The sequence below is a fragment of the Vicugna pacos genome, chromosome 10 (assembly GCF_048564905.1).
Source record: "Vicugna pacos chromosome 10, VicPac4, whole genome shotgun sequence".
In the NCBI taxonomy this organism is placed as follows: Eukaryota; Metazoa; Chordata; class Mammalia; order Artiodactyla; family Camelidae; genus Vicugna; species Vicugna pacos.
In genome coordinates this window covers 41,153,913-41,177,313 of record NC_132996.1, presented here as the reverse complement: position 1 = coordinate 41,177,313, position 23,401 = coordinate 41,153,913, and the positions used below count along the sequence as shown (strand labels likewise).

The following is a 23,401-nucleotide window of genomic DNA, read 5'->3' as shown; positions in this document are numbered from 1 at the left end:
GAAGTTTTTGGGGGGTGGGGGGATGTCCTTTCACGACATTTCGACTGCTCTCCCCTAACTCACACCTTGAGTGAAGGAATGAAGAGACATGAACTGAGTTAGATGGCTGGGGAGGATGCCCACAGTAGCTTTCTCCCCAAATTCTGATGAAAATGAACAAAATAGAAAAATCCAACCCCAAATATTCCCAATTAGCGAGCAAAGAAGGAGTGGGGCATAACTGAATGCAATAAACTTACCAAAAAAACTGGTGCTGGAGAAAAGAAATAGAAAATTCTGGAGCAAGGTGGAGAGGCCCAGCTGCCCACAGTCCCCCCTATAGAGCCATGCAGGTGCGTCAGCACATGGAGATGAACCCTGCAGTGACTGGCGCTGCCAAGGTGGGGCACCAGCGGCTGAACCTCATGATGGAGGCGTGTGCCAAGAAGCTAGGGACCAAGTCCAAGAGAGAGAAACCTAGAGTGGAGCTCGGTCAACCCAAGGGTTCACCAGTATTTTTTCAGCAGCCTCTTCCTTCAAGTTTAGCGAGGTTAAGTGAGACCCTACTCAGACACTACTTTTCAGAATTCCCCAGGCCCAACCCCCAGAGTTAAGCAGGCAAATTAGAAACTCATACCAGTGGGTTCTTAGGTCAATCAAGTGAACTCGGTATAGAGGACCATAAACCACTCTGCACAGCCCGAGAGAGGGGGAATCTCCTGGTTTGCTTACCTTCTTCAAACCCATCCCGGAATGAGCCCGAGCGGCTCATGGTTCTGCTCTTCTCATCCAGGGACATGGAGCTATTCCGGAAGCGGCTCTCCGTGTACGGGTCATACTGCCCGTCAGCATTGGAGAGGCTGTGGGTCCTCAGCATTGTAGGGTTGGACAAGCTCATCTGGGTGACCGTGGTGGGACTCGCTGGAAGGACAGGAGTCAGTCAAAAGGTTGGAAATTCATGTCTCTGTTTAAATCCTGAATGGGGACGAAGAGGGGACTGCTTCGGATCAGCCACATCTGCCCCTGTCAACTTCTCTCCCTTGTCTATTTTCTAAAAGGTAGCCACATCAGCATTTGAGTTACACACTTCGAGCTAAAAATAAGGGAGGAAAGGTGGGTCAGTTCCAAACCAAGGCTCTGGGCCTCAGCTTTCCAACTTGGCACGTTCAGACAAGCTAGTGTCACCTTCCAGGCATGAGCTAATTACTCTCTGGGTTCATCTGGAACAATTCTCTCTAAAGCCGAAAGCCCAAAATAGTCCAACCGGGCTTTTGATCAGATGGGAAGCATTTGTGCATGACAAGAAACTCTGGCCTCAAAGAGTTACAGCTGGGAAAGAATAATATGAATATGGGTCTCACTGCCTCAGATGGGGAAGCTTTAATAATGGTGCCTCCAGAGCTTCAACGTAAAGCGGATGGGCACATTTGCCTTAGCTGAAACTGGCTTTCTTACTAAAATCTTGCCCATTTCTGTTGATGTTAAGTATTTCAGAAGCATGCATTCGGTTAATTAAAAAGGAAGAGCCAAGCCTTACTTGATTATGAGCCACGAGACTGTCCTTAAAGATTGAGTCTATGATTCACAATAATCAGAAAAAGCTGCCTCGCTAAAGAATGAGATGAGAATGGAAAAACTACTTCCCTCTCTATCCATCTCAGAAGGCTCAGCTCTCATCCTGCCACCTCCATGTAATCTTCCCCAGTCACTCCAGCCAGGTCTGAGCTCTCTGACTTCTCTAACTGCATGTAATACTTGCTATCTGTTCATACTCAGTTTTTTCACTTTCATGTAAAGCTTTGGACTGTTCCCTGTGACCCTATTTATGAGTCTGTGTGGGTGTTGGGTCTCTCTAAAAAAGCATCCGTTGACATGTCAGCAGGGACTGTGTTACGAATTCTTTTCTGTTCCTCCCTGTGCCAGTCAAAGCATTATGTCACCGGTAGGCATTTCCAAGAATTTCCAAGGAGGCACTTCCAAACACTTGTTCAGTCAAAACCTGATCTTTATTTCCAGTTTAATAAAGTAACGAGGAAGACCAAACATGGGATATGCTGTAAAATCTACTTCTTCAGAGGTCTCAGAATACGTTCTTCTCATTCCGTGGGATGGTTTGCTCTCTGCTCTAACACTGTATCGGCCACAGACAGGAAATTACTGATGAGAGAACCAAAAACGTTTCTCTCTTCTCTACTTCTTTGGCTATCACTCTCCTATAATCAAACTACATTGCTGAGGGCTGATCAGATACTGAGTGAGGTGACCACCTGTCTGTGACCACACGTGTCTTTCAAAATGCAAGATAAGCTCTGGCCTAAGGCGCCGACCAACCCAGCTAATGACAAGTGGCTACTCACCCAGCTGAGAAAAGTTGAATCTGGTTCCGGAGGGAGAAGTCACACTGGAGCCAGAGGAAAAGGGGGAGTTGGCAGCGGTGTCCTGCAGGCCCCCTGCAGAGTGTGACCGCAACCATTCTTTTGCATCTTCCTGTGTGCGAAGCTGGGAGGTGGGAGTATACCTGGACAGACAGAAATCAGACCAGGATTAACTGTGAACAATGCTTATGAAAATGAGCTCCCTGGAGCTGATGACAAACGTATACCAAGAAAGTATACATCCAAAGATACTGTTTCAAAAATCAGCTCGCTATACCTCCTGAAACTTACGAAGTTCCTCAAAACCTTTTTTGTTACTTGGCCGTCTTTGGGGAAAACTGCAATTCCTTTTAGTTTGGAGGGAACTACATAAAGGGAGTAAGACTGGTGAATGCTCAAAAGAGCCGTCCCTGGGCGTATCTGTAACTTGTTGATTCATGACAGTGTCATTTCAAAGCCCCCACCTTGACAGACTGAAGCAACAAAACAAGCTGCTGTCAGAGCTTGGAGGAAGTTTTAATTAGATAGCTCATGGCATCTGCACTCAAGAGCACAAATAAGTGGCCATGAATCACAGAGTATCAGGAACCAGACACGTAAAGGGAGGTGTGAGGAGACCGACGCTGACAGTAGTTGCTGCAATCCAGCATGAGACAGTCTTCTCAAAAGGAACCCCAGATCACTGGGTTTCACACAGGGGAGGAGCTTCTGAAGTCACGTGACACACCTCCTCATTTATTCTGAAGCATATTTGGTGATGATTTAGTCAATGTCTCCAATGTACCAGGTGCCTTCAAAGACATTATCTCGCCAAAGCCTCAGTCCCTCCCAGCAACACAGATGCTCTTATTCCCATTTTACATTCAGAGAGGATGACAGCCTGCCTTGAATCACATGCCGAGATTTCAATCCATATCTGTCTGATTCCCAAATCCATGCTCTTCTCACTATGACCACAGGCAGCATCTCAGATTTCTAAAGTGCCCAAGTGGCCAGAGTACTTTGGACTTATAAACATATTACCATGGAGTGACTACTGATTACGTAAACAAAGGGGGGTCTTCTGACTTAGGAGAGGAGTCATTGGGGTGGTGGCGTTGGATGTGTGTGTGTACAGAGTTTCCAGGGTGAGCTGGAAAGGGAGTCAGGGCGAGAGGGAGCATAAAGTGCTTTTCCCATAGTATTTAATGTGAATGTTTTCACAACAGTTGATGGGCTTCCTAGGTCACACCAATTGCCTGAATATACCTTGTCACATGTCTCTATTCTCAGTTTTTAAAAAGACAATGTTTAAAAGTCAGAGCTACATCATTTTCATAGGATAGATCTGCTCCAGAAATAAACACAGAATTTCAAAATGTTAATATTCAAAGAAGTCAGCTTACTCTCGGAGCAACAGTGGGGCACCGAGTTCAAACGCATGTTAAGTGGCCGTGATTTAAGCACGAACCTGGGTGCTGACTAGCAGCCCTCACAGGCATGATGAAAACTGTTCAGTACAAAAGATCTTGCCAACTCCCCCTCTAAGGCCACTGGGCTGAACTTCCTGCCTTGGGACGTCTGCTGGGGGCCTTTTCAATACTTTTATTTTTAGATTTTGGGGTTTGGCTTTACTCGGAGCTCCTATTGAAAGGAAGCATTGATACCTACCTCCCATTACTGTTCAAAACGCTCTGAGCCTTGAGAGCTGCAGGTTATTAACTACAGACATACATGACAGCAACGAAACATTTCATTCCAAGTTTCATGTTTTGCAAAAGCATTTAATGCTTAGTGCAGGGTGAAGCCAGTGCTACAGAGAACAAGGTGTTTAGAGAGCAGGAGAAATGACAGCGGCAACCATAAGACATGAAGACCGTGGGGCAGGCGTTAGAACTGAAGTCCCTCTGGTCGGCAAAGTGAGGTGGGTGGTGTAAGCAATGGTGACCTATAGCATCTTGGTTCACCAGGACCAGCACCAAGAACGAGCCATGACTTAGAGTGAATGAAGGGACATTCATTCCTTCCTGGTTGTCTTTTCTCTCTTTATACTCCACTCTGATCACACCCAGGTCTTTCTGGGCACTGAAAAGGCAATTTTCAATTAAAATATTTAGACAAGAGCAAAGTGTCTGTCTTTAGCAATTTTCTATGGGCTGAAAAATTAAATATCTTCAAATTGCGGAGAAAATCTTCTCTCCTTTGTGGGTGCCCCGGCTGGCAAATCAACATGCTACAAGTCATATCCTTTCTCTCGGAAGACAGCCCATGGACAGAATGGTCATGGCGAAGTGACCTGTGATTAAGCCCGCTGGCCCCAGAAGTAGCAGTGACTGCCCTCTGGGCTTGCACAGGGATGCTTGACATGAGATGGGGTGACCACAGTGAGCCTGAAAGAGCACAGCCTCTGCTCAAGCAAATAAGCCAACAAATGGAGAGATGAGAACAAGAGGGTTGCGAGGGGAGCTGTTGTCCAAAGGGTCCTGCTGCAGTGGCCAAAGCGGGGACCCCAGCCCAGCCCGAACCCCGCCAGCCATGAGAGAGTCACACAGCCAAGCCCCAGAGCCACACCAGATGGCACGGATGCAAGGAGGAAACACAGATACCTGAGTCCTTTTTTAGGCAAAGTGTTCCTATCAAGGTGCGGGTCACTGTAGGAAAGTTAAAACAAACATGAGAACTTCAGAGAAGCGCAGGGAGAGCAGGCAACGTGAGGAGGGAAAGGCTCAGGAGGGGCCGAGAGATCTGAAGGAAGAGACTCACTTCACCAGGGAGCGCTCCACCGCATGCAACACATCCACAGCCTCGAGAAACGGAGGAAACCCGGGTCTGCGCTCACGCCCGGGCATCCTCCACCCCAGTCACCAGGAGGTCTGAGCCACTCAACCCCAGCGCCTCCTCCTTTGCCACAGGTTCAAAGCCAAACTTGGGGGCCGCCCCGACCTGGAAGCAGAGCCCATGCCGTCCGCGGCCTAGTCGCCCAGCTGTACCGCCACTGCTTCTCGGAGAGAGAGATGTCAGGCTCCCCGCACCCCTGATCTGGCCCACCCCTAAACGCCACTGGCGATGACTTCAAGTGACAGCAGGGACTTGTTGGAGGGTTTCAAGAGGCCAGCAGTCTGCATTTTTGGAATTCATCTGAAACAAGTGAATTCCAGGTCCCTCTCAGTTTGCGAGGCCCTCATTGGGCGTAGCTAGGGGCTGAGCCCCCTGGGCAGAGTCAGGGCAGGTTACAACTTGCTGGCTGATAAAGTCAAGGCATTTGGATTTCCAAAGAGCCAGGTTTAAAGGCTCGGTTGTGTGTCTGACAAAAACAAAGTTTTTGCCGTTGACAAGGTGAAGAGGGTTTTCATTAATTTTGTTTCCTAGCATGAAACAACGTCTGCTTATTATGTTTGGCCAAGACACGGCTCTCCCACAAATTTAAGGTCAGTGTTCATTTCTGAGGCCCACCCACAGGGCAGCTGGAGGCCAGCGAGCCTCTTTGTTTGTAAAACCTCAGCACTGTACACAGTCTGCTTACCATCCCAGGAAACGGGCACACAGAACACCACAGCCTGCGAGATACAGAGCCAAACTGCAGCAGAGGACTCAGAGACGGAGAGAGCCAGCTGCGCGGGGAGTGCGGATGGGGGAGACATAGGCGAGGGCCAAGCCACGTGGTGGGTGGGAGGTCACCTCTGGGCTGGGGGGCAGGGAGAGAGAGGAGAAAGGGCAGGAAGCTGGGAGCTGGGAGCAGGAGCATGCCTCGGGGACACGGAGATGCGAGTGAGAGCTTCTGTTGCCCGCCCACGTCAGGTGGCAGGTTTGAGGTTCCTTCCCAAGCTGGGGAGGAAGGGGCCGGCCCAACTTCACCTCTCCCCCAACCTTGTGGATGGCGGAACAGCCCCTCACTGGCATGCCTGGGGGGACACAGAGTACACTGGGGCCACAAACACAAGCAGAAGCCTCAGGCCAACAGCCTCACACAAAACATCCGGCTTGACACAGATGGGGGCGGAGGACCCTAGAGGCTCAGTGGGGTCCCCAGCCTACAATAATGTCATTACCTGTCCTGTTTCCTGGGCAGAGTACTTCTGCAGAACTTAGGGCTAGCGGCAGGGGAAGAGAGAGGGCTAGAAGGCCGGCAGGTAGAAAACAAGAGAAGGAACATTAGATTGGAAGGAAGTGGGGGCAGGGGTGCTGTTATACACAATGACCGGAACGTTTTGCTCATTCCCAGCGCTGATACTGGCTTTCTTCCCCATGTGGAGAAAATGGACATGAATCACCACGGCAGTGGAATTCACAGCTCTGAGGACAATTCTGGTTTCGTGCTCTCCTATCACTCCGGCAGGCAGCCCTGCAGGGGGAGGGTGTCCGCCCCGAGGAGCAGCGTGCTGAAGGGGCACCCCACTGCGCACTCCACCTGCTTGGTCTGCGCAGTTACAAAGGGCGGGGCGAGAAGCAGTCGATGAACAAACAAAACAAAATGGAAGGACTTCAAAGGCAGAACGCCATTTCAAATGAAAGCATTCAGTCTGCCCTCTCGAAAATTCCAGCAGCTCTGAGCACTGAGAATAACCACCAGGAAAAAGACAACAGGGAGCAAGGCCAGAAAGAGGGAAACCTTTCAGGCCACCGTGAATTAACATGCAGGCTTCCTAACGTCATCTTTTGACTCTCGGGAGGGTGTCTTCTGGGGAGACAGAGGCAGCCAGACACACAGCACCAACCTTTCTGACAGCGTGGTCTTCACGCTGTTGGTTCTGACGAAGGGGGTCAGGGCGTCATCCTTAGAGGAGGCGAGGAGGCCGGTGGAGGAGTTGTGACTCGGTGCCCCCCCGCTGCCGAGGGAGATGTCGATGGACTCGCAGCTGGTGTGGAGGCTGCTGACCGACTGGAAGCCCAGGCCGTCCTTGCTAACGGCCGAGGAGCTGCTGGCATTGGTGCCCCACGTGAGGCTGTTGGAGGGGCCCGAGTGGGCCGAGCTGGGGCTGGAGGCTAGAGGGGACTGGTTGCTGTCCACGTTCTTACTGTACAGGGGGCTGCTGCTCCCACTGCTCAGGACGCCGCTGCCCGAGGGGGACTCTAGGTTACCTTGCTGGGTCAAGGTGGCATGAGGGTTGGAGATGACCACCGAGTTTTTCATGGTTTCGGCTGTGGCGATGGGCACTTGCTTGGTAGGCTTCCCACCAAAGAGCCTGTGAAGAGACAAAGGGTTGTGCGGGTTGAATACCCAACGCCAAGGGGCACCAGAAACTGGGGCCCAGGAAAGGAGCCAGTGAGAGTCCCTGGGGAGGGAGCCATGGTCCTTCCCACTCAAATGGCTCAAGGTGATTCCCTGGGAAAGGCTGCTACGCAGTGGGGCTGGGCCCTGGGACAGCAAAGGCTCCACCTTCAAGTTCTAGGCTGCCACTGAGTCACTGGGCCAAAGGGAGACGGGGGAATAATTTTCTACAGAACGGGCCTCTCCCTCGCTGGTCCCAGATCTTGCTTCTGTTTCTTTCCCTAAATAGAGTAACTAGAAAATTACCCTTGCCCAGGAACCACCTAGGGGGAAAAGAGCTGTCTTAATCATCTTTGTATTCATGACCTCAGGCACAAAGCAGGCGCTCCGTTTATGACAGTTCAGCTCCAGAGGATTTGGTTTCTTTGATCTCTAAGCACAACATGTAGAATCAAGAACAGGAGTCCAGATCTGGAGGAGGCCTGGGCAACGTATGTTCACAGATTTATTCTCATATGAAAGCCCAGCCCAAAAGATGTGTCTTTTGGGGCCTAGGGCCAGAGAGCCAGCACTGCCCAGTGACAGACACAAAACCTTGCTGGGTTTACAAGATGCTGGACCAGACATGCTGGGTGTGAACTGTGACTGTGGGACAGACACCAGAAATGCCAGTGCACATCATCTCCCCCACTGCTCGTGACCAAGAGCGTGCTGTCAGAGCACAGGGAAAGGCACAAATACTTCCTTCTTTGACAGAGGGTTCTCTGGCTGGATGGAGAAAGTGTCCTTAAGTCAAAGGACAATACATGTTCCAGTAAGGGAATGCCTTTACTTATCTGCTAAAACCCTTAGGGAACGGTGGAACCCTCTGGAAAGTGATGATACCACTGCATATTATGCTAGGCAGGTTCCCTTCCACCCAGTTGCTCAAAGTGGTGTGTTTGGCTTGTGTCATCTCCAAACAGTCCTTACAAACCTTAATTATTGTCAAAATAAACACACCAACACATAATCAACCCTCACTACCATGTCTGGTGACAGATGAGGAACACTTTTTGCCTGGTGACAGAGAAAGAACTATCCCATTGCAGAACGTTGGCTTTAGAGTGCTTACATACATCCAGTGATGGGGGCCTCACTACTCCACTCCAAAGGATAAGTGGCTCTGCTACCTAGTACTTCCAACAGTTAGGGAATCAAAATCTCATCCACCTTTGACTCTTACACATTGCTCCTAGTCCTGCCAAATGGAACTACATAGAAAAAAAATCCCATCTTTTGTCTGTTCGTCATTCAAATCACTTGAAGAGAGCTATTACACTTCACCTAAGATTTGTCTTCTCCAAACCAATGCACAATGAGAGAACTGAAAACACCTTAACTATTAAGGAAAAATGTAATTGCCAGGAATGGGCTGAAAGGTGCTCAACGCTGAGCCAAAGAACATGCAAGCATTTTCAACTATTCTATTACACTAGCCTAAGGGTCTAGTAAAAAGCCTTTGTAGTTACTAAAGGAAATCTATAATACCAAAGAACTAATATTATATATAATATACTTGAGGCAAGAAGCAGAGAAAATTTTCATTTACAAGCAATCTGTTAAAACAACAAAGAGGAGCCCAATAGGACCTTCCCTTGAAAAAAGAATCATTACTGAAATTCTAATAATCAAGTCTAGACAAAGAACAGTGAACAGCTTGCTTCATTACACCTTTCATGTGGAATGCTTCTTCTGAAGTCTTTGCAAACATTCCTTTTCACCCTATATGTACATGCGCACATTTTTATTTTTTCACTGCTAAATTTTCTATTCTTGGGATTTACTCTTTCCCATGACAAGAAGTTTTGTGGAAAGGTAGGATGAACTCTGCCCTATGCAGCTGCAGTTTTGAGGATGGTCCAGTGGATATTATAATGAGACAACATGAAGAGGCAAAAGTTGCATAAACTGATTAAAAAAAAAGTAAATAATCATATTTCCATGGACCAATTTCTACCCAGTGTGGAAATGCGGGAAAATGTCTTTTTAAGGTAATAGGAAATCAGTTTCTCTTTTTCAGAAATGCTTCTGCTTTAAGAGTTTTTTTTTTTTCTTAAGGAAGCTAAAATTGCAGAGACTAATTTGGAATTATACATGCAGTATAAAAAAATATGTGGGGGATATTGGACTATTTGGGAAAAAGATCTGGCCAAGATCACTGTCTGAAATAATGATGAGGAATCTGAGTCACAGCATCAAGATGAGAAAAAAAAAACCTGTCTGCTTCCCTTGAGCTCCCATCCAGATCTAAGTGTGTATTAGGGTCTCATCTCTGATGGTGACTAACTTTTACTGAGTACTTACTATGGGCCAGATATGGCTACACAGATTGTCACAAGAAATCTCAGGTAGGTATCATCATTCCCATTATACAGATGAGGAGACAGAGGCAGAAGTGTTAAGAGAGGTTACATGGTGGCTCATTAAGGCGGACCTAGGATTCAAACCCAGGATGACTGATGCCAGAGGCTTATGTTTTTCAATATGGGAAAATAATCTGTTAACTGTAAAACTTCTGGCAGCATCTGACCAAACCAGAAATGGAGAAAAAGAGAGGCTGCCTCAATTGAAAAGCAGGAAATTATTGATCCAGGATGCCATTCTGTGTATTCCAGTTCCGCTCGGTGCCATGCACCCACTTACCTGCGGAGCGTGGGGGAGGCCACATCCGGGTACTTGGCTCCTGGCTGGAGAGTGGCCTGAGCCGCACTGGACACAGGCTGGGCTGCCGGGTTTACTTTCACTGAGTTACAGGAAGCCACGCTCTCGTTGTCAGATGAGATGCCTTTCTCCTTATCCGTCTGGTTGACCAGACCTGGCAAAGAGCTGCCCAGGGCTGTTTTGGAAGGCTCCCTCAGCTTGGGCACTGGCAGGCCTGCTGACTTGCTGCTGATGTTGGAATCTATGCTGCTGGTACTAGACCTGTTCCCAGCCCCGTTCCGGCTGGTGGACTTACTGGGCCTTGGCAAACTCCGGTACTGTAAGTTTGTCCGGGAGCTGAGAGACAGATACCCGTCGTCCTGATTCTGAGCTCCATCCATGCTTGTCTTCCGACCGGTGGACCGACCGACAAGAGCAGATGACTTTGGGATTTTGCCCAGGGTGGCTGACCTGCTGGTGACAGTGGCCCCACTGGCTGTGATCATGGCCAGACCAGCGGCAGAGCCACTCTGCTTCTTGAACCCAAAGCTGTTGGCATTGGCTGCGGGTGTCCTAGAGCTGCTGGGGAGGGGCTTCTTGGATTCATCACCACTGCTACGGCCGGCGTCTGATGGGGAGCGCTTCACCTGGGAGGCTTTGGGTGACAGCCTTCCTTTCTCAGATACTTTTGCATCATCTGTTTTTCCTAAGAGGGAAATCAGTAAAGTTAGACCGCAAACCAAGAAGCCAGCTCATCCAGCTCAGTCTGTTTAAAATTCTCCCCTCCTTCCAAGAACTGGTTCACTTTCTCCTAAGGGGAAGCAGTCCCATTGGGAATCAGAGGAAAGGGCTTTTTATAAAGATAACCTCATCTACAACTGTCAGCCTTTTAGGAGATGTCAATGACTTTCCTCATTTGCAAAGCAGTCCAGATTTACCTAGAATAAACCGAAGCCAGCCAAACACTGATAGGTCTGGGAAAGAGATCTTGTCTTTTACTGATCTTTCTCCCCTTGTCTATTAAAAAGCTGTCCCTAATATTTTCAGAGGGTATCCCACCTTCCTACAAAAACAGTGCCTTTGTTTACACACATCCTCACATCATGGACAACATCAATTCAACATAACCAATAGCTCATAACCATGTGCCCTTGAATAGTCTTCACTGAGTAGCTGTTAGCTCTTACCCAGTACATGCTTAAACCAAGTCAACACACCTCCGCAGGTGAACTGCCTTCAGAGTTTAAGAGGCTCACGCGCTTACAAATCGCCACTTGGAAAAAGGTAAGGAGGTGAACTTTTCTGAAAGCTGGCTATTAACAGGGTCTAAACCCAAAGAAGAAATAAATACCTGCACATTTATAGGGACTTTAAAACAAGTCCTTGTGCAGTTTTGATTTTCAAACTGACAACTGTGCATGCGACACAGAGCATGCGCTTCTGACTCACCAGTTCCTGGGGTCTTGAGCGTGCCTGCTGGAGCAGCTGGCTTCGTCCTCGGCACAGTGATGCCCACCTGAGCTGTCATGCCTCGCCGCCACGAGCCTGTCTGCGAGATGACAGGGTTCTTCTTGCCTGACGTGCTTTTGTCAGACTCGTCAGACACGTCAGAGGGATTCCGCCTCCACTTGGACCCCGGCTCCATCTTTATGCCGCTGTCTGACCCTCCGTCTGACTTTTTGACATCATCGCCGGACCACAGGGAATTCCTCTCCACCTGCGAGTGCTTCTCTGCATCGGTCTGTGAAGGAGACCCTCTGAATTAGCCCTTCTTAAACCCCAGGCGAGGGAGCCCCTCACCCCAGAGTGAAAAATGTCAATGCACTGGACAAGGTAAGGGAAAAATAACAGATAACTACTTGAAAACGTTTGGGTCTTTGTACTCTCGTTATCTGGTTAAAAAGCTCGACTTGTTGGGTCTAAGGAAAGTAAAGAATACGAATATGTCTTAGAAGGGAGTGAGGGAGGAAGAGTAAAAGAAGCCAGAGGAAAAAGAGGGAAAGAGCCCCATGGAGAACCAGCAGACAGAGATGTGGCAGGAATTCAGCCCCCAACTCTGCCACTTGGCGACCAGCCTCCTCTAACTCTGGCAGCCTGATCTCTATCCAGCTTCCAGCCTCCCAGCCCATTCCCCTTTGTTCGCCGTCTCCCTGTCACTCCACTGGCAGTGAGATCTTTGGATCCAGCACAGCGCACAGTCTAACACACCGAGAGCAAGAGAGCGAGGGCAGCTGCCAGCTCCCCTCAAATCAGGGAGAGAGAGGGGCTGAGAGGAAGCAAATCCTCAAAAGCCACTTCCCCCTCAACACTAGGAGCCAGCGAGTGTCTGCTCCCACCCCAGCTCCATTTATATGCCGTGGCTTGCTCGTCTTGTGGGATTTTGTGCAGACAAGGGATATAATTAGCCAGCTTTCTTTGGAAGAGGCCTGACCTGCTGGCCATGGAGCCCAGGAGGGGCCAGAAGTGTGATGTTAATGATTTGCTGCAGTTAAAAGGCATAACACTAACCAGAAAGCTTTGGGGACCTCCCCAGGGGTTGCGGCCAGCCCAAGGAGATTTCAGCAGGGAGAAGCAGCGTAGTGAATGGGGAAGGAAGGTCACCAACACTTTAGGGTAGCTCTCCTAGGATACAAGTCCCATGTTTGTGATACTTAACTACCAACAGTGGACATTATCAGAAGAGGAGGAAATCAAAACGATGCCCTGGCAAGAATCTGGCCCGATGCCTGTCATCCAAGACTAGTACGAACGACTTCTGCCATGGAATACACTGACGACAGGGGACCAGAGCCACACACAGACAAGCAGCCCGAGTTCAGCTGCCTCAACATCACCACCACCACAGCCTCCCTCTCTCTCCCTCTGCGACCTCATGAGTGCCTTCCGTTGTTCAGTCATTCCTTAAACACATGCTTAGGTTTCCACTAGGTACCAGGCATCAGAGGGAGGAGGAGGACAGAAACACTGAGAAGCTCATCCCTCGGCTGCGGCAAGGTACACAGAGGTGTCCCGACAGCAGGCACTCAATCAAGGCCTGATGAGTCAACGAGCAAATGAATGAACACACGCTTCTCCAGCCACAGAACGCTGTGACAAAGTGACCTCATCTGACCCCGACCAATATCTGGTCAAGGAGGGTAAGCAGCACTGTTTTCATCTCAGTTTTACAGATGAGCGGAAACTCACGCTACTCACTCCGTGTCCCAACTACCCCAGCCCATGTTCCTTCCTCTAAACCTTTCAGTATATTCATTCAACCAGAATTTCCTCCAGGATGCCTGTGGAGGAGAACCAGCAGACATTGTGGGTCTGAGGGTCTGGGAGTAAGATTGGTTCCCATTCCTCCTGAAGTTTATGATCCAGTGAAAGAGGCAGGGATTGGAAATATAAGACAAAGAAAAAAGAAAAAAAAAAAAGGAAAGGACCAGGAGTCTGAGAGAGAAATACAGACACTGATGTAACTTCAGATGATGAAGATAGGGGTAAGGACAGTGGTCCAGTAAGACCTTTAGACCTTTTTGAAGAAGTGCCCTAAAGAATGAGAAGAAATTTATTAAGGGAAAGTTTAGGGACGAACACGCCAGGTAGCAGGAAGAGCACGTGCAAAGGCCCTGAGGCAGAAAAGAGGTTGGCTTTGGAAATATTCACTCAATAAATATTTACTGGGTGCCACTATGTGCCAAGCAAGCTTTTGGATACTGGATATACTACAATGAAAAAGAACAAAGTACAAATTATTAGTCCCCTGGAGCTTATATTCAAGTACATTCTAACACATTCTAGTACACTCTAAGAGGTACTGAAAACTTAGCACATACCACATCCTGGGGTACTGCATTAACTCATTTTTTAATGTTCCTATACCTTATTTTTCCTGATCAAATTGTAGTGGTGCTAATAGTAGTAGCAGTAACAATGAAAATTTATTAGGCATTTACTATGTGCTTGGCACTGGGCTAAAGTGCTTTTTACACGTATTATTTAATTTAATCCTCAACAAAAAAGCTGTGAGGAAGTTACAGTTCATAATCTCAATTTTACATGAGGCACCGAGTAGAAAAGAGAATTGGCCAAGATGACACAGTGCAAGGATTCCAAGGAACCTAAGTTCAGAGCCCATATTTTAGCCACAATGCTATACCACCTTCCTGGAGGATAAGTCCAAGTACATGAGGATGCTGCATGCCCAGTGGTACCTAACACAACACCCACACCCAGCTGATTTTCCTTCTACTCTGGATGGCCTGTAGTGGCCTTCCCCAGCTCCCACTCTGGAGCAGTTCCAGGGTCCCCTCTGGGTTGAACCTTCAGAACTGTGGAGGTTCCACCACCAATGGCAGACAAAGTGCTCAAGTCCCTGGTCTGGGACTGTGACTTGAATTTCCCTCTGGAAAGAACAATCATCCAATCATCACAGCCTCCACAACGTGGTCTGGGGGGTAGGCTCCCAGCTGCTCTGTGCACAGCGGCACCTGCCCTGGGACACTCTCCTGGTTTTAAGTTCACATCTCCTTAGCAAACCCCTCCTGAGCTATATGCCGATCATGTAGTGGCACCAGGAGGTTTAAGAGATGACAAAGACCCAGCCTCTCTGTTCCCAGAGCTTACAACAGGAGGGCCAGCAGAACAGCCATGTAGGGATGTACAAAGGGCTGCACCCTCCCCTTCACCAACTGTTCCCACCGCAGATGGTACCTCCTGTATGTAGAATGTTCCTACTGCCTGTACCTGCGAGTCTACTTACTCATTCAGCATCCAAGAGGGAAGGTGGGGAAATAGCCACACACAAGGAGGGGGAGGGCCTGGAAGACGGAAGACAGCTCTCTTGACTGGCCCAGGGGAGGCCAATCTCCTTAGAGTAAGAGGGTGAAAACAAGGCACTGGGGAGTGAGGTGCAGCTGTGGGGAGTGATGGGGGCAAGGGCATGGGTTTGGTGTCTGACAGACTTGAGTTCAAGGACTAGGTGCTGCCATTCCTTTGCTGTGTGTGCTCCTGGAGGAAGTGGTGGAACCTCTGGGAGATTGTTACCTTGTGCATAAAACAGGGATGGCAGCAGACAGGTGTCTCACAGAGTTGACAGTGGACTCAATGAACTAAATGTGGAGGGACTCAATAGAGAGTGATTCCTTTGTCACCAACTGTCCCGCCTCTGAAAAGCACAAGCACTTTAGCATTTATCCTATTTTTGTCCTGCATTAAGGTGAACAGGGTACTTATCATTCCTGCTCTTAGGCCATAAGCTTCTAGAAGCCAGGAACACTGCACTCTTCACACCCGTATCATCCCCTGCCAATCAAGACAAGGAACTGGTTGAAGTCTGAGTCCCAGTGGTAAGAGAGATAATGATCAGCATCGTCACCTGCCACTTTCCATGCCAGGCCTGTGTCCCTCCGCAGCCACTATTAGCTCATCTCATCCTCTGAACTTGTACTATTATCTGTATTTTACAGACAAGGAAATTATAGGCATGAAGAGGAACAGTAACTTGCCTAAAGTCACAAGCAGCAGGACCCAGCAGGAGACAGAAGGGGCACCCACGTCCACCCCAGCCAACCCCAAACCCGATATGCAGACCAACATCCAGAGAGCTCCAGGCTCACTCAAGTCCATACAGGGCAGGGATCCTCGCCACGGATTTCAGAATTTTATTTCCTTCAGGAGCCAAATCTTATCTTTTTCCCCCCAGTATATTTTATTTAAAATTTCACAGGCAGTGAAAATGAGAGGCATCTTGACGCTTTTTGTACTTTGGCAACTGGAATGGAACTTCTACAGACTGAGAGGAAACAGTGAATAACAGGACAGGAATGGACAGATGAATATGTATGTGCGCAAGAGATGTCTGTTAAAGTCCTCTGTCACCTCTGTCAATACACTGTCCTAAAAATAAAATGCTGAAAAATGTAAGATGAATTGCTCTGAAACTCTAAAAAAAATCTATTAAGAACAGTCAGCTTTTGGTTCCTGACATGAATGGAGGAGGGAGTCAAAGGGATAGGTAATACAGAGGAAGGAAGGAAGGAAAGAAAGGGAGAGAAGACTAGAAAAGACAAGAATAGAAAAGGAAAGAAAAGAAACATCTGAGCAACTATTAAGAATTAGGCACTATATACAATAGCCAAGCATGGAAACAACCTAAATGTCCATCAACAGATGACTGGATAAAGAAGATGCAGTGTATATCTACAATGGAATAGTACTCAGCCATAAAAAAGGAATAAATAATGCCATTTGCAGCAACATGGATGGACTTGGAAAGCATCATACTAAGCGATGTAAGGCAGAAATAGAAAGAAAAAAAACCATATGATATCACTTATATGTGGAATCTAAAAAAAAAAAAGAAATGAACTTACTTATAAAACAGAGACAAATACAGACATAGAAAACAAACTTATGGTTACCAGTGAGGAAAAGTGGTGGAGGGATAAATTGGGAGTTTAGGATTTGCAGATACTAACTGCTATATATAAACCAGATAAACAACAAAGTCCTACTGTATAGCACAGGGACTATATTCAATATCTTATAATGGCCCATAATGAAAAAGAATATGAAAAGGAATATATATATACACACACACACACACAGTTATATACACATATAACTGAATCACTGTGCTATATACCAGAAATTAATATAACATTGTAAATCAACTATATTTCAATAAAAAAAAGAATTAGACACCAGAAACCTTGTTCAGATAAAGTATGTCCATATCACTCTCACAGTCACCCTTCAAGATAAAGTCTAATTACCGTGGTTTAATGGAAGAGGAAGCAGAGGTTTGGAGTGGCTGAGCCCATCCAAAGATGTCACAGAGCTAGGAGCTCAACCCTGACCTCAGAGGCTGCACCTTTTCCCTGACACCACAACCAGACTCACCAGCTTTCTTGGAGAAAGTTGACCTAGGGGCTGTCAGACCTCAGGCAGGGGGATTCTCTGCCCAGCACACTGAGAAGTACTGAGCAGAGGCTGATGCTGAATATCTTGGGCACCTGTGCCCTGTAGAGGGCCCTGTTAGTGCTCTTCAACATCCTTGAGGAAATAATCATTCACAGACAAAGGGGACTTCCATCTCCCAAGGCTCGCTCCTGTTACCCGTGCCTCCTCCCTCAGCTAAACGAGGCTGTCCCTTAGGCTTCCAGAGGATAGCTTCCCAGTTCCTTAGATGTATTTCCTTTTGAAAGTTCCTCAGAGGCTTTCAAATATGAAAACCCAGACAGGACACCTGTCTGCAACCTGCTTCCCAATGGACACACTGGGCTGCTTCTTCCTGCCTCTCCATGTCTTGCCTGGGATGCTGTGTGCTGCCCGTTTGTTCAGGGAAACCAGCATGTGACAGGAACCTGAGTGAGCCCTGGGGAGGATGGCAGCACACCCCTTCCTGCTGCCTGATGCTGCTCGGAGAGGAGCAACAGTCCTTAGTACTCCTCAGAGCGGTACTGGGGAGGAGGGGAGAAGGCTGCGACTTACACGGATTCTGATACTCAGAGATGCTCCCTGGACAGGAACAAAGGGATGCCAAAGGAACCACCCCAACAGGACTCTGAGTAACTGCTGGAGTAAAAGCCTACATGTATTTCATTCCAAGACCTACTCACTTCGTTTTTGTTTAAATATTTAAACTCAGGTAGTATGATAGCAAAAAAACAATCCTATGAATAGTAAACCCTTTCCATGCCTTGAAATTAACTTTCTAATCTTGATCAAAGACATGTTTGTGTAATTTTTTTGAGACTTTTCTGATGTGACATTTGCTGGATGGAAAGCAAAGAGTTGGTCAGGTTGTGGGGGGCTTGGCATGAACAAAATTCAAATGTATCATCTGTAAATATCAGATGTTTACTCTGAATCAATGTGGAAAATGGATTCTAACTCCAGCTTTGTAGGAAGGGAACAAAGACAAGAGATGGTTCCAACAGTGTTCTGTTGGCTCAGTGAGCATCTTAGGAGCAAGCTTCTTCCTACCTTGCAAGTAAACAGGAAAGAAACCTACTGATTTACAGACCTCTCTCCCCTCTGTCTCTGATTCCCTCTTTCTCCTTCTCTCTTAGGTCCCCAACTCAGTATCTAAGGACAGTCTAGAACCTTGGTTGTTGTTTTTACCTTGAAATTAGAATGAGTCTCAGGGGAAAAAAACAGTGTCCACAAGGGAAGGAAAACGGTGGTTATTAAAACATTTGGCAAGTGGCAGGAACACAGTCTGGCTAGATGTCTCTAATTTGCATCTAATAACTAAACAGTGATCACTTGGGTGGTATGGCTTAGGTTTTTTTTTAAATCAACTTTTAAAAATTGAGATATAACATTCATATACTAAGTGTACAATCTTAAGTATATAATCTGAATAAATTTTGTGAAATTAATGTATTTACCTAACTACTACTCAGATCCCCATGTGGAACATTACCAGCACCCCCAAAATCTTTGTTCTCCCTTCATTTGGGTGGTTTTTTTCCTTAACAACCACCACAACCCCCTCATTCCCTAACAATAATTAGAAATTCAGGCTAAAATGAAAACTCAAGAAGTCACAGGCAAGCCCAGGGGCAACACCTAATGGATTTCATCAGGCAGCCTATGCTTACATTTCTCTGGGACAGCATCACTCCCGCACCCTGACACATCTTTTATTTAGCCCTGTCCTCAAAGAAAAGATACCTCTGAAAGGAAAGAGATTCCTGAAGCAGCTCCAAACTGTACAGAGTGAGAAATAGCTAAGGAAGCAGATAGGGGAAGAAGGGTGTGAAAGAAGGGGGCAGTGTCAGTTCTGTCCTCCCAAGGTCCCTCTGGGAGACTCTGTCCCCATCAGACCTTCACACAGGTTCACCAGAGGCAGCAGCCCCTGCCGGTGGGAGGAGCCTATCATGAAACGAATCATGAAAATCCACTCACGGCCAGTGCCACCATGGCTGGCCAGTCCTCGAGCCAGTCAGTCCCAACATGGATACCAGTCGTGAGGATGGCATCTTGCTTGTCCACTAGTAAAAATGGGCTGACTAGAACCAACCCCTCTGACCACAAAGCGATGCTGTGAGGGCAAGTGAATGTGCCCATGTGAAACTGCTTTGGAAACACTGCATTTGAAATATCAAATGTGAGAATTTAAAGCAGGGGTTGGAAATTCAAGTGCCTCCAGGAAGGCAGGTATTTGAAGGGAGCAGCTAGCCAGCACACTGGGGCATGGGTGCCCAGGCCAAAAGGGAAAGACACCTGGACATCTATGGGTTGTCTCCATGTGGAGAATGTAGGAGGCAGTATCCTCTGATTGTTCAAGAGAAACCAGAAGCTTATTTTCAAGGGAAATAACACACTTTAAAAAACTTGACAAGCAATCCAGTTTAAAAGAAGACTGATACTGGGGGCCAAATGAAACACGCTGGTAGGAGGAATGACCCACAGATCAACAGTTCTCATCCTCTGGTTGGGCTGCATTCATCTCCTGGTCCAGGGCTCTCAACATTTGTTCCCACCCCATCACTCTCGAGGGATCAGACTCGTGCCATGGACACACACTCCAGGCTAAGAACAGCCAACTGAGTCCAACAGTCTTTCTTTTTCCCCAGACAGATTATGAAACCGAGGTCCGGGAAGGAAACATGATTTTACGAAGGCCACCACAGTGAGATTCGTGGGTCTCCCCACTCCCTTTTCTGGTGCCCCCTGCCTGACCCTCTCTCCCTGTAGGCAGAGGCCTCAGTTTGGAGACAAGAGCCCAGGCAGCAGGCATGAGGTCAGGCCTCATTTCACAGACCTGGGGATCCTGTTCACCCCAAACGACCCCCGTGGCCCACAAGCCCAAGGCTCTCTGCTGGCAGTGGCCTTGGGAGGAGCCTGCGAGGGACCCTGTTCCTTACCTGCACATCCAAGTTCTTGCGCGAGGAGGCAGGTGTGTTGGCATAGGAGCTGATGGAGGAGCTGGTGTTGATGTCATCCGTGCTGAGGTTGTCTATGGTGTCGCTGATCCCACTGCTGACGGAGCTGCTGTCATCCCAGCTGCCAAGACAAACACACCCTGAGCACCAAGACCTCACACTGCACCAGCTCAGGCTGACGATACTGACAAACGCGTACCATCCCCGAAGGCTCCCGGTGTCAGCTCCCAGACAAAGCTCTTTTGCCTCTAACATGACTCATCTTCAAGAGGGCCATCCATCCTCGCTGTTTCTGTCCAGCCGCTGGGGCAGAAGTTAATATGTCCCTTCCCCCAGAGGGTGAGTGCTTCCCTGAGCAGAGGTGGCTAAACACAGACACACTGCCTATCCCATCGTCAGCCTCATCTCGGGAACTGTAGGTGGCCGCCTCCCAGGCCTGGAGGTAAGGGAGGAGCAGGGGGCTTGGAAAATAGAGCTGAAAGTGGTACAGAGAAAGAGCGAGCAGCAGCACCCTCCCTGGGGCTTGGAGGGGGAAGAAGAGCTGCTAGACAAATTCGCTGGACCTCACTCCTGGAAAAGCCAGGGAAGGAAACAGCAAAAGTCAGCAGAAATCCTTCAACTCTACTGGCAGTTCTAACTCTAATAATATCCCAGGATGCATCAAAAATAGAGTTCTTCATTTCAGAACCCTCAAATCTGTTGAGACCATCACCCCCCACCATTCAGGTCAAGTCTCCCAGCAATGATTCTTCTTTTCTCTTCCACCAACTCCTGCTTCCCAACACCATGACACTTAATCCACCACCTGGTCCTCCCTGCTCTGTTTGCAAAACCTCTCCCAAGGTGCACAGCTCTCCCCATCCCTGTGCCCCGTGGTTCCTGCTGCTTCAGCTCTGCCTCAGCCGCCGCCAACAGGCTAGCTGGGCTCCACGCTCCTTGTCTGCTCCCTAACCACACATTCTCCCCACAGCAGCCAGACTGATCTTTGTGAAACAGCAATCAGGTCTATTGTTCCACTGCTTAAAACCCTCCAGCAGCTTCTCGGGGACCTAAAACCCAGATTCCCTACTCTGGCGCTCAAGACCCTGTGATCCAGCCTCCCCTCTCCAGTCCTGTCTCAGGCTCCTTCTCCACCATTCACTGGGTCTGGGTTTTCGTGTTCAAGGCTTTGCATTGGTTGTCTCTCTTCCTGGACACCTGTTCCTGTCTCCTCATCTGAACTGTCACCTCCCTAGAAAGGCCTTCCCTGGCCCCTCTACGACATTGCTGTCCTCTCCTCCTCCATGAAGTCTGTTGCATTTTCTCATTTGTTTGGTTGCTGTGTGGCAGATACATAGCAGGTACTCAAATACTTGCTGACTAAAACATGGGCGTAGGAGTCGGGTAGGCTAGAAAGTGAGCTTCCGACGTCAGTGTGACATTGTCCTACTTGATCGAGTGGGAAAAGGTTAAGTCTTACTGTTTTTCTATTGCACAGGTGGAGAAACCGAGGCTTAGAAAGGTAAGACGCCTGGTATAAGATCAGAGAGCTAGTAAGAGGTGGAGCCGGACCTGGACCCAGCCATCCAGACTCCAGAGCCACCATCTTTGCTGTGATGCCAGATGGCTCTCCATTACGTCAATTTTCAGTGCACATAGGCACATGACACAGCCCGCTTCCCCAGGAGGAAGCCCAGGTTCGGGGGGTTGGTATGTCACTCAGCAAGAGCATCAGGGCCAGTATCTACACCCAGGGCTGTGTGATGACGAAGCATCGACTTAACCGCATTACCCGACCACTCAGCCCTCTACCGTATGCCTTTCCTGATGCCCCAGGAATGCTAGTGTCAGAACTACCATATGACCCAGCAATTCCACTCCTGGGTGCATATGTGAAGAAACAAAACCACTAATTAAAAAAGATACATGCATCCCAATGGTCACAGCAGCATTATTTATAACTGTCAAAATATGGAAGCAACCTAAGTGTCCATCCACAGATGAATGGATAAAGAAAATGTAGGGGAGATATATACATATATATATATATATATATATATATATATATATATATATATATACACACTGGAATACTACTCAGCCATAAAAAAGAATGACATTTTGACATGTACAACCACACAGGTGGACTTGGAGGGTATTATGCTAAGTGGAATAAGTCAGACAGAGAAAGACAAATACTATATGATATCACTTACATGTGGAATCTAAAAAATAAAACAAACTAGAGAATATAGCAAAACAGAAACAGACTCACAGATACATGGAACAAACTAGTGGTCACCAGTAGGGAGAGGGAAGAGGGGAGGGGCAATATAGGGGTAGGGGATTAAGAGATACAAACTACTATGTATAAAATAGATGAGCTACAAGGATATATTGTACAGCATAGAGAAAATAGCCAATATTTTATAATAACAATAAATGCTATAAAACCATTAAAAACTGTGAATCACTATGTTGTGTACCTGAAACTTACATAATACTGTACATAAACTATACCACAATAAAAGAAACAAACAAACAGAAAGAAATGTCAGTCTCTGAGATTCAGAAAGCCAGGAGCACCCCAGGCTCCCCCAGGTAATCAAAAGGAAGTTCCAGTTTGTTCCACCAGCTTGTAGGATGCCTGCCTGAGCTCTGCTGATTAGGCGGAAAGAGGAGACCTAGTGGAAATCTGTTTCAACACCTTGCCCTCAAGGCTGCCAACTTGGCTTCCAGAGCCCACCTGGAGAGTCTGGGGCTCACACACGTGCAGGGGAAATGGGTAAGGGTGGTTCTCAAGTACGGAGGATAAAGGCAGGAAGTGTAAGGGGCTTAGTGAGGATGAAGTCACAGGGCCCAGAGGGTCCCAGGGCTCTGGGTCTGAGCCCACTTCCCTTTTGTGACTCCACTGCTCTGGCCCAGGCCCCATCCTGCTCCAAATCCTCCTTAAAGCCTTCTCCAAATATTCTGGCCCATCCTCACCATCCCCTACTCTGAGTTTCTGCACAGTTTTACACACTTGGGCTCCTTCTAAACACTCAGGCAGTTTTCTAGTTGTTTCCTGTATGAAGGTCTGCCCCACTTTCCAAATACACGCAGGCCTTGGTGATGGTAACAAGTGCATCCCACGTGCCAGGGACTTCCGGTATACCATATATTTCTCTCCCTTTTTCACATCACACCTGCAAGGGGCCTATTGTCCTTCCCAGGTGACAGACGATGAGATCAAGGCTGAAAGAACAAACATCCTGGCCAGTGTCCTTCAGTCCACACTGAAACTGGGTTTAAGTGCAGAATTGTCTAATTCCAGAACACAC

General features: G+C 47.9%; 1 protein-coding gene across 11 annotated transcripts in view; it reads right to left on the bottom strand.

Annotated features, from left to right (window-relative positions):
* The window catches only part of NAV2 (neuron navigator 2), a 773,977-nt gene that overhangs the window by 53,630 nt on the left and 696,946 nt on the right, over positions 1-23,401 (bottom strand). For 8 of the 11 annotated variants that reach the window (XR_012076623.1, XM_031681096.2, XM_072969658.1 and 5 more), the window contains 8 exons: positions 20,085-20,223; positions 11,674-11,965; positions 10,228-10,930; positions 7,049-7,516; positions 6,383-6,448; positions 4,940-4,984; positions 2,337-2,497; positions 712-900 (listed from right to left, as the gene is read on the bottom strand). Coding sequence is in view for 10 of the 11 variants with exons in the window: in XM_031681096.2 (XP_031536956.1) it covers positions 712-900; positions 2,337-2,497; positions 4,940-4,984; positions 6,383-6,448; positions 7,049-7,516; positions 10,228-10,930; positions 11,674-11,965; positions 20,085-20,223 (2,063 nt within the window). In the remaining variant the exon portion in view is untranslated. The remainder of the gene's footprint in view (positions 1-711; positions 901-2,336; positions 2,498-4,939; positions 4,985-6,382; positions 6,449-7,048; positions 7,517-10,227; positions 10,931-11,673; positions 11,966-20,084; positions 20,224-23,401) is intronic. The other 3 variants (XM_072969659.1, XM_031681099.2, XM_072969660.1) reach the window with 2 other exon arrangements.